Below are 20,853 nucleotides of genomic sequence, written 5' to 3' on the forward strand. Positions count from 1 at the left end.
ATTTATAATATCTACATGTGGGTATCCTTTGATCTAATTTATTGGTTTGGCACTTCCTTGGTTTGACACTACAATTCCACAAACAGGGCTGCTGGAGTCCTTATAAGTGATATGCTGCTAATAAGAAAATGAAAGGTAATTTCAATCACAAGTGGAGCAGTTCCACCCTGAGCTGATTCTAGTTGGGAAAGCATTGGCTGACCAGAAAGCTCTGCTGTTATTGCCTTCATTTGTTGCCCCATGGAGTCACTAAAGTCTTGACAGATGGTACAAACAGAAATGTCTCACTTCCACCCTGAATGTTTTCATAAAAGCAAGCCCTCAAATCACCAGTGAAAACAACCTTATCTCAGAGCTTTTTGATAGCCTTAATCTGCTTACGTGCTACATTCTGAGCTGCCAATAAGTGAACTGAGCTTATACTTCACCAGCACATGGGCTGAGAAGAGAATAAAAAGCAATCCAGTGTCAGTCATCTTTTCATCTGATTAATTTTACTGTTGCCTGGTATTATATATAGTATGCAACATGGCATACCGCACTACTTAATTCAGCATTCATTCTCTGCAGAATGTGTTAATGATTTTCTCTTCTTATAGAGATTGGAACTGCTCTTTTCCAAGTGAATTCATAGAAATGTGCAACGGCAATAACATAATGTGTATAGCACATAGACAGGTGGATGTCCTGGGATGTAAGGATATGAGCAAGGGTGTTTCTCAAAGGGATATTAGCACATGCAGAGCAGGGATATTCATGCACAAGGTTCAGAGATTGAGTATCTTGTTTGCAATTGAATGGAGGGTGGGAGAGGATGCAGTAAAACTCACAGAGACAGGGAATGCATCCTGTCTATTTGCTTTCCCCTGTAAGTCTGTGAGTCTACCTGTTAAAAGGGCATGATCTGAAAGAGAAACAACACTTACCCTGGCCAAATGGGCTCTTGCTTCAGAACCATAGGTGGCTTGTCATTCCTTATTTCTCTAGGCAACGGTTCTAACCCCCTATTAACTCACACAGTGGCAACAGAATTTCCCCCCTCTCCTCTGCTTACATTCCCATAGCCATATAGAGACACTTACTGGACTGTGCTGTCCGAGCTTCCAAAATTGGAGTAAGGACTCCTAGTCCCTGCTCAGACCAGGCTCCTAGTTGAAATTTGTAGAGTGTGTCTGGCTTGAGCCCTTCAACTGCATAAGATGAAGTCTGGTCAAATTCCACCTTATGCTGGAAAAGATAAGAGTCATTTTCTTTTTATTTGGAGGGGAAATAAGGAAAGCCAACCTTTAATGCTTCTTTTGTTCTTAAACCATTTGCCCATCAATACTTGCAGATTAATCAAGTCAACAATACAACCCAAGTGACCGAATCCAAGTTACTGAATTTGCATAATAGTAGGAAAATCATTATCTTCAAATTGAGGACACTAACAAAGCACAGTCTTGTGCTCTTCGGAAACAAAATATCTATCAGAAATGCAACCACAGCATTCTGCAACATGTCAGTATAAAAATGTCAGGAAAGCAAAAAGAATGAATTTTCCCTCCCAGCATTTTGTTATGTTAAGTAGCTTTTAAATCACAGTTTGAGCAAATAATATAGAAACTTTATATACAAACACATACACAGAGACACTACTCTCTTGGCTGTAGTGTCCAGAAGGGGTCTTGGATAGTACTGTGCATTCCACAATTTTGTACAGGTAGCTCTCAAACTTACAACAGTACATTTAGTGAGGATTCAAAATTACAATGGCATTGAAGAAAGTGACTTATGACCATTTTCACACTTATGACCATTGTAGCATCCCCATGGTCACCTGATGAAAATTTAAATGCTTGGCATCTGATTTATATTTATGACATTTGCAGTGCCCTGCAAATGTCATAAATATGATCCGCTTTTATGACCTTCTGACAAGCAAAGTCAACGAGGAAGCCAGATACACATAACAACTGTGTTGTTAACACTACAGTGATTCATTTAACAACTGTGGCAAGGAAGGTCATAAAATGGGGCAAAACTCACTTAACAAATGCTTCATTTAGCAGCAGAAATTTGGGATTCAATTGTGATCGTAAGTCGAGGACTACCTATATAATTATTGAAAAGTCACAGAAGTTACAAACACAATTTGTTGGTCACCAACAAATCAGCAACCAGAGTATTTCATTGCCTCTAAGTGTTAGTGTACAAAATTGCGAAGAAAAGATATGAAAGATAAAGAGTTATGCCTACCGAAAATTCAGTCAGAAAGGTACCTAATAGAATTTCTAGTGAATATATCAGCTGGGCTTCAGAACTTTATCCCATCAGCAGCAGAAACTAACAGGCACATACAGATTTGTTTTCATTTGTATAATTCATACCACAAAATCCAGTATTACAGAATTCCAGTAATTTTCAGGCACAGAGAACACAGAGCCTTAGTCTAATATCATACTAATATCAAAATCATGGCTAAACATCATAAGGACTAGTTGGGCAACCTTTGAAGCTTCATCTATGCATTCATGACAAAGGGAATGCTTTCAGTAACTATGACAGGAATCCAAGTGATTGCAGGAATTCTTGATTCTCCCACTCACACAGAAATACATACCAAGGCTTATAACTACATGACATCTTGTTTTGAAGATGCTGTTTTCAACAACACTCTTCTGTATCTACCTATATTTCGACAAGAATCTAACTGGCAGTAGAGAAAAACCTGCCTCACTTCCATAGGAAACTACTGTATAGCAATCAATTATTATTATTTCTTACCTGGATCCCATTTGTTCCCTCCCAGTATATCAGCTCATACTTGGTGATGCGCTCTTGAGAGGCTGGCAGCCAAGACAACATGATCCGTGTGTCTGACTCAGCCTCAGCTTGGAAGTCTGCTGGTTGGGCTGGAACTAGGGACCAATGAAGTATGAGTCAGTGAAGGTAGATCTGAGGAGCTTTAGGAAGTGTCCAAGACACTGCCTTATCACTAATGTAAAACTTTACAGCATTTTCATAACTTTGTTCACTACCTTCCCTTTCTTTTAGGTTCCAAGTGCAACAGTTTTCTTTTTAACCTTGTTAGCTAAGCAGATGTCCATTTTTAACAAACATAAAATGGTGATAAAATAACATATTTCATATTTTCCTCAATCTTAATTAAGAAGCACAAGCTTGCTGCTCAATGAACAAACCCCATGTGTGAACCATACCATGATCATGATCTTTGCCTCAGATGTCTGAAAGAGAGCAGACTAAGACATGGAGGGGACAATTTTAATTCTTGCTTTTTCCATTCATTCTTTCTCTTCTTTCTTTCTTTCTTTCTTTCTTTCTTTCTTTCTTTCTTTCTTTCTTTCTCTCCTTCCTTCCTTCCTTCCTTCCTTCCCTCCCTCCCTCCCTCCCTCCCTCCCTCCCTGAAAGTGTTGAAACTGCAACTCCCAGAATTATGTATCATGCAATCTCAACACACCTGAAGGGTTATCAGATTGGTACTTACCACCCTGCTGGGTCTTGACTTGAATAACATCAGAAGGGGGGCCATCGCCTACTGAGGTGAAAGCCAAGACACGGATACTATATGTAGTCTCAGTTATCAAACTGCCCACAGTGGTGAGATGACTGTCATCAGTGTTGTGCTTCTGCCACATGCTGAGTGGTAGATGGGGATCAGTGGTGTAGTATACCCGGTAGCCTCGAATCAGTCCATTAGGCTCTTCAGGTTGTTCCCACTGGACCAGCATAGTGCTAGCACTGAGCATCCGCGCCTGCACTTTGAGAGGTGGGCTTGATGGAGCTTGTTCTCCTGTCCGTGCCTCAACCAGTTCACTAGGAAGGCTCCTTCCAATGTTGTTTACAGCAATAATGCGAAACTCATATTCTGAGAAGGGGCTTAGGCCACCAATACTATAGCGGGTGGTGGCCACACCATCCACTTCTTGGAACGTTCCCTCCAAAGATTTAGGCTTATATTGGATGACATAATAGGAGATGGGGTCTGCATTCCCAGAGTCCCAGGTGAGAGTAACACTGGTGGCTGTTGTCTCAGTCACTAATGGTTCTGTTGGGGGCTTTGGCAGAGCTAAAAATATGAAAAAAAATTATACTATTAATACAATTGATAGAATGCATAAAAATATAAATGAGGTTCAAAATTTCCTTAACCACCTTCTTTAAAGGCAGAAATAATTTTACCGAAACATACATTTTACATTACACACTACCACATATTACTTGGAGTGCTTTTAATGAAAGGGTAAACATAGCAATCATGTTATTAGATGTGTTCACAGAACTTGTTGGTGGTTGGTTAAATAACCATAATTTAGACAAGAATCCAAGTCAGCTTTCAAATGGAAAAAAGATTCTTCAGCTGGATACCCTTCAGGACCAATTCACCAAGACAATAATACTTGCATTGTACTACTATTACAAGAAGAACATTCTTATGGGATGCAAAAATCGGTAGGAGGTTCATTTGCGTGATAGGATAGTATAGCATCCTGGCCATGATAACCCCAAGCATTTGCAGAAAAGATCTTTCTGCACTATTAGATAAGACAATCTAAGGCCAGTATTGTGATCTGGGATTTTTTAACATATTGATTTTATGGCAGGACTATATATAAATCAATCAATATGTAAGTACAAATAAGGGAAGAGTTACATCAGAGCAATTAATATCGAAAACATCTGTAGGTTTGTTTGAGATTTGTACTCAATTCTGATGTTTGGATATCCATTTCATGAAGTAAAAAATAATTAGATAACCAAATAAGAAGAGACATGTTACATGTCTGGGACAGAATCTGCTCTAATTTCACATTTTTATATAATTATTTGGCCAGTCTCCCTAAGGAAAAAATAAGAATGTAAAATCTGAATAAAATCTAGAAAAAGATAGCTGCAACTGTATATATCAGTCCTAATTTCTTTGGAAATAATCTGGAATTTCTTACCTTTGACAGTAATCTGTGCTGTTGCATGGATTACTCCCAGTGAGGACATGGCTTCACATGTATAGTTGGCTGATTGTGTAATATTGATCAGTTCTAGAACATTCCTGCCCATTGGCATGTCATCTTCTTTTGTTAATTCCACATCTCCAACAATCCACTTCACATACGGCATTGGAGACCCCACTGCTACACATGTGAGGTTCACACTCCCTCCAGGCATCACCTCATGGTTGCTTGGAGGGATTGAAAATCGAGGAGATACTCGCCGCACTGAAATAAGGAACAGAGAACTAGTAGGGTCACAGCCTCAACTTGTGTGTTCATTTTTGCTTTCAAAGTTCATGGGTAGTGGCGACATCAACACTCATCCTTTTAAACCGTAGTGGGAAAAGAAAATTCTGTGCAAGATATGTTTACTGAATTTCATGTCTACATGCCTCCTTTTTAAGTCACATTGGCATTATTTTCATCAAGAGGTCTGGCATGTTACATCATGTCACCAATCTTCATTTCTACTGCATCCCGTTAATTAGAAAATAAGTTCATTTTCCAATCCATAAGGTACAGTAAAATTCTGCCATATGGGTTCATTTTAAGTAGTATTATTGCAAAGTGGTCTGCAGGCCAAATCTATGTTATAATGGCAGGTACAAATTTTCTTTCAAAATTATTCTGTGCATTATAACTAGCTAAAACAGCATTCCCAGAAAAAATGTAAAGAGGCCTAGGCCATATGCAAGCCTAGTTAGCATTTCTTTTTTTGGAAAGGAGTTTAGATCCACCTAGACACAAGAGCACTTGGAAAATGGATCCTCCCCACCTTTGGAAAGCATTCCAAGGATGAATCATACCCTGTATTCACTCATGCAGTATTCATCACTTGGTTTGGTGGCAAGCCTTCAGATGTACTAAAGCTTGCTGGCTATTAGCTGAACCGCTTCATCTAGGGAAATGGTACATAAATGATGCTCTTCTCTAACGCCAGTGTTACAGGCCAATTTAAATAAGGATAAAAAACATAACTGAACAGAGTAAATCTTTGTTTCCTCTGGGCAAATTAATTCCAGGTTTCACTTAAAAAGGCTTGTGTTGTATCTCCTCTGGGAAACCTATATCTCCAAAATGAAGTCAGTGCTTATATACGTGGAATCCTCTCTTCCTTAATAATACAGCCACTCCAATTCATACCTCCTGGATTGTCAAGCAAATAGCTAAAGGGCAGAGAATCTATAGAAAAGACCCACTGGGAGATTGCTGAGCAAAGCTTACTCAAAGGGCTATGGACAACTGCAGGGGTGTCAAACTTGATTTCATTAGGGTTGTGTTTGACTGCGGAGGGCCAGGTGTGTGTGTGGCATGGGTGGGCGTGGTGGGCATTCGACATAGGCTTAAGATGCATTCCCCCCACTTCTCTTCTTTCTTTCCACAGTTCTTTACTATAGTCATTTTCCTACCTCTTCTACCAGATATTAGTGGGAAACATTTATTACTTATTTGTCATACTCCATTAAACTTTCTATTTCTAAATTTATACCCCATTGTTTAATAGTAAATTACTTTTCCAGGCAGGAAAGCTATTTATATTATTGTATTTTTATTATTCTGCAGCACTCTGCCAGCCAAAAACAGGATGTGAAGGGCCTCTGCATGGCCCGTTTTTGGCTGGCAGAGTATTGCTGGAGGCCATGGAGGCCAAAAAAGGGATGCGGGGGGATGCATGTACCCCCATGTACCCCCTGTGGCCCATTTTGGCTGGCAGAGGCACTGCGGGCTGGTCCTTTGATATTTCCAGGCCAATTTAAGCACCCTGCAGGCAGAATCCGGACGGCAGGCCTTGAGTTTGACACCCCTGGTCTACTCGGTGTGTTTTATGCTGGACTTCTTCCTGTGCTGGTTCTAGCATCACAAAATCATGTTAGAAAGCTGCAACTACTACCATAGGGGTAGAATGGAAGTACTGACAAGGCTTGGGTTCAGGTTGACAGACTAACAGTATCCCTAATAAAGTTTTGCTTGAGTTCTTTTTGATGATTCATCGGTCCAGTGGATTCACAGAAAGAAAACTGGCACTGAAGGCCTCACATTACTATGAACAACAGAATGAAGATTTGAGGATAATGAAACAATACTCTCAGCAATATGAATACTACACACCATCTTGGGACAAAAAGGGGACACATTAGTTTCATAACAGCTGGAGAAATAATAATGTACATGTTTTCAAATGTGTAAAAACAGATTGGTTTTTTTTATCAATCTCAAATCAACAGTTACATGCATGGTTGCCAGTGAGAGACTTGTTACCCAACTGAAAGGAAGCACTTTATAAACACAAATTAAAGCAAATGAAAAGGGGTCACATTAGCTCTAACATAATTATCCAGATATTTGATGGACATGGCAATGGGTCAACATGATGGGGTGGTTGTCCAACATAGCCTGGATCTGATCGGCAAGAAGCAGGACTCTTCTCTTCCCCATCCCCCACCCAATGAACATGAGGCTGAGCCAATAGAGGATAAGTTGGCTTATATATTAGGATTTCAGTACAGTGGACCAACCAACTTCCCACCCCCTCACCAACTAAACTGGTCTCAAACAAAAACAAGCTTTAGGAATAATGCTACAAACTCGTGCATGGCAATTATTCACTAACTTGACATGCACCAGACAGACAAAAGACCTAAAAGGGAAAGGAACTAATATATAAAATCTGAACAAAAAAACCTCCCAGAGGGAGTGGTGGAAATGCACAAAAATGCAATTATTGAAGTCAGAAATGAAACTGGGAGAAAGTCATGCAGAAGGATCAAACACAATCAGTAGCATGCCTTTGACATCTCTACTTCTGTGAAAACCAAGCAAGATAACTCCTACCTCCCATTCAGGTTATTTAAACCATATTCAAACATATGCATGCATGCTCAGTAGTTAAAATTAAGTTAGTTTTGACAGAACAGAATTTCGTGACTTATCCCTCAAATATCAGTCCTTGGTTATCTCCTTTGTTGCCATAAAAGAACCTGTCAGGACTACACTAGGAAGAAAGAACACAGCGTGTGAATCTGCAGATAAGAGCTTAAGTTCATTCAGCAAAGTGCTATCGAGAAAACCTTTTGCCCTTTTTGAAAGCTGCTGTTTACTATTCTAGTGGAAGAATGAGAAAAGGTTATTTGACAATATATCAGACATGGGGTTCTTCTAGCCTAGTCCCAGGATGAATGGCAATGAAAATCACTCCCCCTTCAATTTCTGCAAACAAAACAAAACAAAATAATAAGATGAAGAAGAAAAAAAGATTTTAAAAAAAAGCCTATAGGCAAGCCTTTACTTCATAGTTTCATTTCCGAAAGATAGGATCTAGGGACAGAAAAAACACATTTCCCCAAACAACTCAGCCAAATGCCTCGTGACTGAAAACAGATACTCATCTCCCTAAGGCCAATACTGACACTAAGCAGATGATCTCTTTCTTCTTATGGTAACCCGATTTTGTGGTAGCCACCTCATATTTGGGACAGGGATTAAAGGGAATAAGGTTGTCCTAGGTTTTTTTTTTCTGTAGTCTATTCTGTTCTGAGCCTTTGGCTAAAGGAATTTTTAGGAACTTTTGCCATTATGACATTAATAATCCATATGCCGGCCTCCATCTATCCTAACAGAGAGGCGAATGGTTCTTCTGTTGCCCAAAAGGAGAAAATGAGAGAGAGGAACTGCTAAGTAAAAAATTCAAGATGTCAGATGTCAAGCTTTGTTGCCTTCCTTAGCATCTCCTCAGTAGTTTTGTTCCTCCCAGTCTGATTATAAATAACCATTAAAAGTGCAGCAAATCAAACTTTAGTTCTCATCACGCACAAGGGAAGAACAGGGGCAAGACAATCAATAGAAGCTCAGATTCTTCCTTATTAAATAAGGGTCAGGGGAAAGCTACCCTTTTTTCCATTTTTAAAATTTATCTTAAACCTCACACTGAGGTCTTCAAGTCTATAAAAGAGAAAAAAAATGGGCCCAGTGATGCTATGGATTGTATCAGAGATGCTATAGTCAATTCTAGTTGAAATTCTCAAACTCGGAATATAACTCTAGCACAACTGGCAACTTTACTTCCTTGAGTTCAATAGGACATGAAGTATGACTGTTGATTAGTTCTGTAATTCTCTTGCAGTGTATAGCAGAGTTGTGGAATGTCACTTACGCAACATCCATCCACATGTGCTGATGTTCTTCCAGGCTCTAATCTCTTGTTCTTCCCTGCTACTAGTGTGGGAAGTGAAGCAGAGCCGTCAATCAGTTTTACAACATTTTGTCAGAGAACAGTGCAGCTCATGAAAGTCACTTACACAATGTCCATATATGTGTATAATTCCTGACGGGATCTAGTTCTTGGCCCTTCATGCCAATAAGGTCAGTTACTTAAGGAAATTCCAATTTGCCAATTACAGAAATCTTCATCCAATTTATAAATCAGTATCAAATTGGTCTTAAACATATTTTAAGAACACCTTTCCCTGACCTATTGGGATTTGCGACAGGTTAGGGATTTAAAAAAAAGAAAAGAAAAGAAAAAAAAGCAAATAACAATTTCACATTTTGCAAGAAGCCCATTTGTGAAATGCTACTGTAGGATAATAATATTCAGGATTTCTTTAGCATATTTTCAGAGAATAAATGCACTGCCAACTCTCTCAGGGTATGGAACAACATATAACTTGCAAAAGGTGGACATTCCCTACTGAGTTGAACATGTAGTGTGGGCAATAATTTATCAAATTATTAAGAGTAAGTGACAAGGTCTATCCCAACCTACCACAAAGCAATGTAGGTAGGAAAAATACCTCAGCAGAGACCAGATTTCCATTTTGAGAGGTTGGGATGAAGCAAACAATACTACAGAGTATTAATAATTCAGCATGCAATAATGTGCACTTTTCCTGCATCCAGAGCCAATGAGCATGATCGCATCACAGTAGTGGCTTCTCAAATTTAATCAAACACTGAGGTCATTCTATTAAAAGTCCTCTTCCCAGCAGTTTCCAGCTTCCTTTTGAGAATTTCCAGGTACAAAGCAACTGCTTAATACTGGGATGTTGTAACAATAATTAAATGGCTACAACAAAACTAAAATAAATGGACTCTCTAGAAAAGAACAATCAGGATGGCCGGTTTAGACAGAATGCAAAGGCCATTAGCTAGGCTACCTATATATGCTAAGGTTAAATTCCGACAATTTTCCTGCAATGTGTATTTACTAATGCTACGAGAAAAGCACAGTCTCTGCTGTGTTATTTGCAAGATCATTTAAAAGCAGTTGATATCAGTGCAGCAGAGACACAGATTTCCTTATATCATGGGCTTTAAATTTTGATTAATACAGATTGGTTCTGCAGGAAATATATTTACTGGTACTATGTCTCCTAGTCCATAACTTACTGGGTCAGAAATAAGGGTTGCAAATTAAAACTCAAGTCATTATCTTAGGCTTAGTTGTGGTAAATAAAAAGTCAGGATTAGTCTAGATAGTCCAGAAAGAATGGCAAAATTGTTATCACCAGGACTTCAAATGCAAATTTTAAACAAATCTTTGACTTTCACAAAGCTATCTTTTAGTGAATTATAACTATAACCAAATTTTGAGGGGTAAATGTGGCTCGGTAGGAGCCTTTGGAGCTGCTATCAGACTCTGACACAGAAACCTCCTGTGAGTGGTTTCAGCATGCTCACAGGAGAGGATAACAAGCAGCTGTGACTCGTTAAGGATCTCCTCCTGCGGATAAAAGAATGATGGTGCCACACCCTAGTTGCAGAAGTCAACGTTCATTCGTTCGTTTGTTCTGTTCCTGTTCTAGTCAAGGTTCCCCGTTCGTGTTCATGATTCAGAGAAACCAACTTGGAGAAGTGGTTTGCTGTAAGAGTTTGTTTTTGCAATTGCTGCTTAACGTTTTGCCAGAGAATTTATCTGTGTTTATTTTGGGCTTGCAGCCAGCCCGAGCTGGGACTGATAAAAATATTTCCTTTGAAGTTCTGTCTGGCTGTCGTTTTTGAACGAGCAAGGTGGGGGTCAGAACAGTTTGACTTCTGCCCAGACAAACCTCCATTCATATAATTATGGAGCAGCTTTACGCTGAGAATGCCAGGCTGGCCAAGCAAATAGCAGTATTGCCTGACCAAATTTCTCAGCTGCAGATAGCTGCAAAAAACCCCCAGCCAAGGAGGAAGTGCCTAGTAGCCATGCCAGATAAATTTGATGGGAATCAGGCCATGTTTGCCACGTTTCTGGGACAATGCCAGCTGTTCCTGAGTTTGAGAGCGGAGGACTTTCCCACTGACTGGATGAAGGTGGGATTTATTATTAATTTGCTCTCAGGCACAACTGCCCGTTGGGCTACCCCCTTGTTAACTCAGCCGAGCCCTTCGTTGGATGACTTCCAGGGTTTTTGCCAATACTTTAATCGTATGTTTGAGGATCCCATTAAAGGGGAAACATCAACCAGACATCTGAAGTCACTGCAGCAGGGAAGTGGTTCATTGCAAGACTATGTAAGTGAATTCAGGCTGCGTAGCCAGGATTCAGCGTGGAATGAACCAGCTCTGATGGACACTTTCCAAGATGGGTTGTCTGATGCCTTGCAAGATGAACTGGCAAGGCTGGACAGGCCGTTGTTCGACGCATTGGTCCACTTGTGCCTCCGGATAGACGCCCGGCTGCAAGGCGGAGGCCTCGCCATGCATTCCAGGAGACCACTAGTGTGCCGGTTCATCAAGAGACTGCAGTGGAATGGGAGGAGCTCATGGAGTTGGGTGCTGTCAGACCTCGAGTGTCACATACAGAGATGGACAGATGACGTACTGAGGGGTTGTGTTTCTACTGTGGGGATCCTGGACACCTGGCGGGGAGTTGTCCCAAGAAGAATAGAAGGGTTGTGCGGACAGCGGCCATCCCTCAGCAACAAACTATTATGTCAGACAACCGGCACGTTTGTGCGGCTTTGATACCCTGCTCGCACAATGTAGCGGGCATTTGTGGTGTGTGGAATCCAAGGGCGGATGCCCTGCTTAGGAAATTGGAGAACTCTGACCCTGCGGACTCGCTTCCACCCTGGACTATTTTACCCATCGCATCCTGCGCTGCAGTTTATCATCCCATGGGCATACAGTCTCTGATACAGGATGCGCAGTGGGGTGACGAATGGGTGGAGCGACGAAAGGCAGAAGGAGGGCCGGCTTCCCCGTGGACTTTGGAGGGGGATCTTTTCAAGTATCGGGGTTGGCTCTATGTTCCCGCAGGGCACTTCCGTAGATGGGTGCTCTCTCAGGTTCAGGGTGCTTCTGCAGCGAGACATTGGTTTTTTTTCCGGACATTGCGCTTGGTATCACGTACGTTTTGGTGGCCCCGCTTAAGAAATGACGTGCAGAAGTGCGTGGAGTCATGTGTCCAGTGCCAATTGGCCAGGTCTGCGAGGAGGGCTTCGCCACGATTACAGCCCTTGCCGACCCCGCAGCACAGGACTTTGTTTCTAGGATCCCGGCAGGGCACCAGTGTCTTGGACTGTGTTCCATGGAGGCCGTCACCCACCCTTCCGGGCTGCATTTTGTGCGTCAGAACCGGGGGACGGGTCCTGCAGTGGGGGATAGTGTTGTGGGCCGGCAGGAGCTGTTAGAGCTGCCACCAGAATCCGACAGTACAGGGGCTGGTGGGTTGGCCTTGTAGGAGGTGGAGAACCCTGGACAGGGTGTTAGGGCCCGGCAGGAGCCGTTGGAGCTGCCACCGGAATCTGACAGTAGGGGGGCTGGTGGGTCGGCCTTGGAGAAGGTGGAGGACCCTGGACGGGGTGTCAACGCTGCACAGGGTGGGAAGAGACGTGGTGGCCACTGGATACCGGGGGAGCATTGGATCAAGGGGAATGTTCCTGAAGGTATTTGGGAGTTATATAAGGAGGCACACATGCTGAGGGTTACTCAGCGTAAGGAACAAAGGAGGAAACACAGGAGATGATTGCGAACCTATCATACGGACAACCCAGCCCGACCGCATCCGGACCATCAGACCCGAGGGAAGGGCCCTGCGGTGAGGGATAGTGTTGTGGCTCGGTAGGAGCCTTTGGAGCTGCTATCAGACTCTGACACAGAAATCTCCTGTGAGTGGTTTCAGGATGCTCACAGGAGAGGATAACAAGCAGCTGTGGCTCGTTAAGGATCTCCTCCTGCAGATAAAAGACTGATGGTGCCATGCCCTAGTTGCAGAAGTCAATGTTCGTTTGTTTGTTCATTCGTTCCGTTCTGTTCCTGTTCTAATCAAGGTTCCCCGTTCATGTTCATGATTCAGAGAAACCAACTTGGAGAAGTGGTTTGCTGTAAGAGTTTGTTTTTGCAATTGCTGCTTAACGTTTTGCCAGAGAATTTATCTGTGTTTATTTTATATATTATTAAAATATTTCCTTTGAAGTTCTGTCTGGCTGTCGTTTTTGAACGAGCAAGGTGGGGGTCAGAACAGGTAAATATGCAAAGTAATCCTCCATTCATTATCTAGGGTTAAAAATGGTACAGCAGCTTTCACGTCAAGCTTGATTTTCAGGTGACTACGGTATTTTGGTTGTCTGATACATTTGCTATTAGCTTTGGTGGTTTTTTTATAAATAGATTCCAGGTCTACCCAAGAGTCATGGATTTCTCAGGAGGCTTTATCTCCTATTACAGTAATAAAATTTGGCCATATTTAGTGTCTAAGGTCAATTAAGACTGGTTAGCTCACTGACCGAGCCTCACTTAGGAGGAATGGTTATGTAAATCATCCACTGAAAATGTTATACGGGTATAACATTCTTGATTTTTGTACAAACCCTCCCTCCCTCTTTTACTTGTTTCAGCTTATACATAGGGAATTTGCTTTATAAGAAGGCTGGGCTAGATCAAGAGAACTGCGATATTTGCTATTTTCTTTTATTGTCTAATGTCCATTGAATTTACTTATTTTGTTCAATTACTTTGCTTTTGGAAGTTGGAGAAAGTACAAAATATTATTTGGGTAATTCTTTTACTCCTTTTCTCCTCCTTACCACAATGATTTTAAAACAAAATGTTGCAGTATGGTGGTACCTGGGGCCTTTCCAACTATTGACAGAATTATCAGCAGGAGAGAAAAATGGAAGCAGAAAAAATGCATTTAGAGGTATATCTTCTGCTCAAACAATGCTATACTATTTATATTTTTAATGCATCCCTGAGTGCTGACATTTTATATTCCAATTTCCAAACCAGGGCTGAAACATTGTTGGATTATATTTCAGCTATAACTTTTAAGGTTAATTATTTGCACTGACAACCCCATATAACAGAGCATCTATCATTACAGCAGTACAATGCCAAGGACCCATCACAGTACAGTTTGGTGACATGGTAATAGCAAAGAAAGAGAAAATCAGACTGCTGTTTTGAAATTTGCATTCATTTACTTTGAAAATAACACAGCATTAAAGATGGAGAGAGAGGGAAAAAATGAAGTGCTTTATCAACATTTAACTTTTTAATATATAACCTGGTAGCAATTGCAGAACAATAATTAAATGCATGGATGAATCCTTCATAATTGAAAATAGAGGACAAAAACAAGTCTAAGACGTATTTATTTAAATAAATAAATTTAGAAAGCTGCTTTAATCCTAAATTACTTTACAAATTTAAACATTCAATGCCAAACAAATTATAAAGCCAGGAAACATTCCATAGGATTATTTAACACCTTCTCTATTTCACCCTATTATATAATTGAGCTGTAAAACATTTATGGGTGATGGACCTTAATAAGATCCATTTGTTTGTTGAAGAGCTGTTACAAATTCAACATTTTTTCTTCAAGGGTAGTAAAATATATGCATTTGTGAATAACTTTACATTTGAAATCATGGGATTTATTCTGTCAAATGGTTTCAAAGGTATGCACTTGAAAAATTGATTACTGTTAGGTAAACATTGTTCCTGCCACTGAAACTGGAACATGGAACTACTTTCAAACATGAAATAGTTCTTAAATGTCCATCTTGCAGCCAAGGCTGTTGGCATTGATATATATTTCGAAGAACTCATGGAAGAAATACTGCTATTTGATCTTGCACAACAGAGCACTAGGCATGACAAATCTATGCAGCTTTATGATCTTCCTCCTATTTCTCAATTTTCATCTCTGCCAAGATGTCATGGAATACTGCCTTCAATAAATTTAAGTTTAAGATTAGAAATAAGAAAACTTTTTTATTCCATTGTTGGTTAAGGGAGTGTGTTAAAAAAAGAATATTGAGAACAAAAGCTACTGCCTCAGGACAACTGCAACAGCAGCTCATTAAACATACTCTAATTATAATCTTAATGAAGTATGGCTTGAGGGGCCTCAGTTTAAAGCAAGTACAAACAGCAGCTTTACACAATTTAGGGCTATTATGCTATACATGGAGCGCAAGAAACTGAAGAAAGCAGGAACATTTTAGTGCAAACTGCAAACATGAGATCATTTTTAACTATATGGAACAAGTCAAGGGACAATATAGGAAAAACGCTGGGATGGACGAACTATAGATGTACATGACTTTGCCCACAAAACTGATGTGCAAACATGCTGAGATTCCTAGTATGATTTCTTCCATTATAACCGAGGCACAAAAAGTAACAAGAATTTGCTTATTCACAAAAAGAAATACTCTGAGTAAGAAAAAAATTCCTGTTATATTACCAATACAGCTTGCTGAGGCAGTAGCAACTCAAAAACAATTTCTCTCTCATCCCAATGCATAGCAGCATTTTGGAACTATCTGGCTTGACATTGTACTACAGCAAAAATACGGGACTTGCTTATTTCTGTCATCCACATTACTCCTGTCCTCTCTAAAATACATGGATGGCCCAAAGCACCACCAGCAACAGATAAAAAATAAAATGGGCACATTTTTCTTTCTCTAGCACACAGCAGAGTGGGAAAGACTAACAGCCCTGGTTTTCAGAGATATTGTAGAAAATGAAAACATGAGAGCGTTCATAATTACCTACAGTTTTATAGTAATACTGTACATAAATTCAGCATTTGAAAGAGATAGGGGAATATTAAATGAAGCTGGAAGCCATGGTATTCTTTGGGGTGGGACAAATGTGTTTTAGCTATGCTGCCAAAATTAAGTTACTTTAATTATTCTAGCCAATGCTTATACTGCATTATTTGGCCCCTCACACCACAAGACAGTCTAATGAAGCCAATACCCTCTCTGCTGCCTAATGGTATAATTGCATGCAATTCATTCCTTCCTCCCCCATCCCAAAACAAGGGGAAAATTGCAACGGGATTGCATGCAGACAAGAGTCAGTGCATATAAAACATCAAGCAACAAAAGTCATGCAACCATGGATCAATGCTATCAGCAAGGTCATAGCAAGTTGGAAGCAGATTCCATCAGGGCTGCAGGGCAGGGCCTGGCTTGGAGCCAGCGGCCATCAGATCCCCCTTCTGCAGGGATGACTCTCAATCCCCTACTGGAAAAATCCCATCTGAGGTGGCATACTGTAGGGTGGATAATAAGTGAAAAGGACCAACCTTCTCGCTGATCTGAGAGATGAAAGTTTGTTTTGTTTGATGACATTGTGCGATGAAGATGAGAAGGGAATAAAAAAAGACAAGGAAAAACACAGAGAGTAAAAACAGGCCAAAGCTGCATGTGTCTGCACAGCACTGAAACAAAACATGATGATTGAGACCGGCCAGGACTACCAATGCTGCAAATTCATATACAAACATCCTCCCACCCACATCCACTCACAGGTACACAAATTGGCCATTTTTGTTTCAAAATAGTAGATTCATTTCTTCGTTTTCCAGATCCACATAACCCTCAACATGCAGATGTGCACAAATTCAAAGGTACATACACACCAAATTTCATTCAACTCAGGATCTCAAAGTCAACCACTGCTCTAATATTAGCAGAGCTACTTTAATCCCACCTATCCCATTCATAGTTTTAATATGAACACCCCACTCCCTCCCACCTCCAATCATCGCAGTAAGAGTCTTGGTGAACAGTGGCAATTCTTCGAGCACGAAGAACCTCTTGCTCTCTCTTTCCAATCTCAGCTAGAAACAGCAGAGAAACATTAGTGCAATACGAACCAAAAGCTTTATATATAAAAGAACAATAAAAAAGGAGGGCAAGAAGTGAAAATAACAGCCACCCCAAATTGGCAGGACAATCCAGTACATTTCCTGCTTTTGTTCCTGCAGGAGAGACAGTAAGAGGTTAGTTTTGTTTTCCGGAAGTGCATGAAATATCTCATTTCATCTGCAGGAATGACCTTACAGAAACTAGATATTTGTTGTGCTCTGAAACTGAACCTTTACTGAAAGAATGTAGAGGCTGCCCTGGCGATTAAAAACTGCTTGTGAGTCACATTTTAAAACTGGAGAGAAGAGGGAAAAACATGCTTATTAGCAGGCCATCCATTTAAAAAAACTTCATGGGACAAGAGATATTGCAGAGGGAACTATAAATAAACAATTTCCAAGGATAAAATAGAATTAGGCTTCTACTATTTGGTCCATCGTTAGGCTGTATCTTTTGGTACAACAATCCATGGAATTTATCTTCAGTGTTGACAGTGCGAGCTGAGATACAGGCATTATAAAGAAAGGTGCCTTTTCTTTATAGAGAACAGAGACTTAATTACCCAATGAAATTCAACAAAAATATAATAATCATTAATAATAGATATTAGGAATGTGCTATGCTTTGGATTTGAGCTCAAAAAGGTTTTCCAGAATGTGTCCTGGGCATGTATAACTCACTTGCTTCTGCCACCTTAAATAAGTCAAGTGATTCGAGGAAAATATATGTTTAAATGGCAACAGGGTGTGATTGGATACTTTGGATTGGACTTGGATAGACAGAGGTAGCTTCTTAATTCAAATGTTTACTTTCCTGGGATTGATGTGTTACTGTGCAAGCCTAGGAAAAGACACAGTTTGTTTAATAAGGCATTGGCCAGTGGGACATGTGTGCCCATGTCTATTCTTAAGTACTTTTTGGGCTTCAGATCTGAAATGTGGGATATCAGTAAAGTACAGTAGAAATAATACCACTGTTTTCTTTAGGAATGAACGGAGTTGCCTGATTTGTTTTCTGATGTGAATGTATGTCTGAGCATGTAAGAAGGAGGGGTGCATATGTTAAGATTATATTTTTCATTTTGATAGGATTACATCACTTTAAAATCTCAGTTGTTTCCAAGGCACTGTGTGAAAGGAGTAAATGTTGAGCCTCTGAATATACAGCCAAATAAACCATTGTTGAAATGAGGTTTTGTTTTTGAAAACTCAAAAAGTTTTCATATAATTTGGGAGATATTTTATATTAAGATACATTTAATAACAAGAGAATAATATAAATTGATGCTATTGGGTATTTTAAACAAAAAATGGAATTACAAAATACCAGCTCACCTTTCTTTCTGTAGTATTTTACCACTGGAAGTTATGGCTGGAGGACTATTGAGGAATTAGGGCTGCATATACAAGTTTACATGCTTAACTCTATTTTTTTATTAAGTAAACTGACTTCTATATTAATAATGTTAGCTATATAACATGACATGGAAATATATTTAAAACTAGTCTTGTTTAACACATTAGAGATGCATGCTTTTGTGATGGTTTTGTGCATGCTTTTGTGCTCTCTGATGCCATTATTGTTATTCAAGAAATAAAATAAGCCATTTTATTTTGTGCCACCCACAGACAAATTTACTATCAGAACTGGGCTTAAGGGTCTGCTTTGTTCAGAATTATTCACTTTCTATGAAAAGGACCTCTAGGACCTGAGGTGAGCAATATAAAAAGAAAACTGTGATGCTCAAAACATTATAGTGGGATAATACCGTTCAATAGTGAACTGTTTGGCTTCACCCTGGAGGCCAAAGTGCTTTGGATTACAATAAGGAAGAGGTACTTATGAAACACACTAATATAAATAGTTACCTTGCTGGGCTGTCAGTCAAGAATAAGCTCCGGGCCTGTAATTTACTACTGATGGATTATCTCTTAATCTCTGTTGATACTAATGAACTATAGGGAATAAACATTAGAGCTGATTCCACTCTGGAAGGACTGAAGAATGGGAGAAACTATAGCTTTTCATGTCTAATATTCAAATTGTCTCTGTTTTATCAGTAAATATTCCACGGCCTACTACATTCTCTCTTCTGAGCCTACCATTTCACCCCTTATCTCTGTCACTTTCCCCTCTTTTTAGAATCCTGGTATACTAAGAATTGCAGTACATTACATTGGATGTAGGAAGAGCAACATTAAGATGCAATAACTATATAAATAAATAAAAGCAACCATAAGCTTTTGTCCTACTAACAGCTACAAGATGCAAAATTGGCTTTTATGGACACTATTTACTAAAAATAGTCATTAAGTCTGCCTCAGTTGATGAGAGCCAATGGCATCAGTATTATAAAGGAGAAGCAATAACATGACACTCTTCTCAATGTAGAAATAAACAACAAAATAGAAGATGAATCAGAACAATAGATGGTTATTGTAAAATCCAACAAGAATATTAAACTCATAATTTAGGAACTATGCAAGCAAATGCCAACCTTTCCATTTTTAAAATTCTCTTCCTAAAACATGGCCTTGGATGTTTATTACAATTATTTGAAAGGATGTTTCTTTCTTTCACATAATCATCTTCTCAGCTACATTTCTCTGATTTATTTAGAAGAAAGGTAGGCAATCATTTTGCCCTGAGGGGTGCATCTGGTGCTGGGTTCAATTTGTGGAGCGGTACCCTTTCCCATATTAAAAGTAAACAACTCAGTAGTAGACTGGCTATTACCAAAACTAGGAAGTGATGGAAATAATAACTCCTGCCCTAAAGGGAATCTGCATTGGTGGATTCCGAAGCCAAACCATCTCTATTTAGAACATTCATGTTCTACATTTTTTCTTTTCAATAAATAGTTGTTTGACTACAAAGAGAACTGAAGCTTTTAAAAATTACATTTATAGATTGCTGTACTTCCGGAAGATTTCAGAGTTTACAAAGACAAAATAGACAATCAATCAATATGCAGTTTAAAAAATGCAGCAATAAAAGATCTAGAAATCAGTGAGATTGGGAGCCAACTTGTACTCCATTGGTAATTGTCACCACCAAAGCCCCCTGCACCCCTCTAATATGGGGAATTATTAACTATTGTTAGTATTGAAAGATAAGCCAATAGCATTTATGCCCCAAATAAATAAGGCTAGGTTTCTAGTCTGTGCTAAAGTATTCCACTGATTATGTCCCTACTGTGTATAAAGTTCTCGTTATTCATTATAAATCTATAACACTATACAAAATGTATTTTATGCTATTGAACTGTACATTTAGTAATGTTTGTTTATAAGTTATATAAAAATGTTCCATTCAACATTATTTTATTTTTTATTTCTATCATTTTTATCTTTCATTCATTAACTATCCAATAATAAATTTGGCATTAAAGGAAAAACAGAAGCCATAATTATTATGGGAAAACAGAATTTATTTGAATAAAGTACAATTATTTCCCCAAATTTGTTTTTGAAGATAAATAACTATTCTTCTAAGATCTCACTGCTACTGCCCCCAAATATTAAATTTCACTGAGATTTGAACTTGCATAGTCTCTAAGACAGTGATGGGCAACCTTTTTGGCGTGGTGTGTCAAAAATCGGCAAAAAATCTAGCATAACTCGCGTTGTGTGTCACTTCGACAAAAACATAATTTTGCGCAATTTATAGTTTAAACTACAAAAATGTATAATTGCAATATATAATTGTATTTAATAAACCAAAAACAAATTATTTAACATACCTGCTTAGTAACTTCTTTGTTCATCAGT

At 39.4% G+C, this 20,853-nt stretch overlaps 1 protein-coding gene across 4 annotated transcripts in view; it reads right to left on the reverse strand.

Annotated features, from left to right (window-relative positions):
• PTPRF (protein tyrosine phosphatase receptor type F) overlaps nucleotides 1-20,853 on the reverse strand; it is a 627,213-nt gene that overhangs the window by 85,226 nt on the left and 521,134 nt on the right. For all 4 annotated transcript variants that reach the window (XM_032217661.1, XM_032217663.1, XM_032217660.1 and 1 more), the window contains 4 exons: nucleotides 4,947-5,216; nucleotides 3,488-4,069; nucleotides 2,767-2,900; nucleotides 1,083-1,227 (listed from right to left, as the gene is read on the reverse strand). In XM_032217661.1, the coding sequence (XP_032073552.1) occupies nucleotides 1,083-1,227; nucleotides 2,767-2,900; nucleotides 3,488-4,069; nucleotides 4,947-5,216 (1,131 nt within the window). The remainder of the gene's footprint in view (nucleotides 1-1,082; nucleotides 1,228-2,766; nucleotides 2,901-3,487; nucleotides 4,070-4,946; nucleotides 5,217-20,853) is intronic.

Source organism: Thamnophis elegans, chromosome 5 (assembly GCF_009769535.1).
Source record: "Thamnophis elegans isolate rThaEle1 chromosome 5, rThaEle1.pri, whole genome shotgun sequence".
NCBI classification, from domain to species: Eukaryota; Metazoa; Chordata; class Lepidosauria; order Squamata; family Colubridae; genus Thamnophis; species Thamnophis elegans.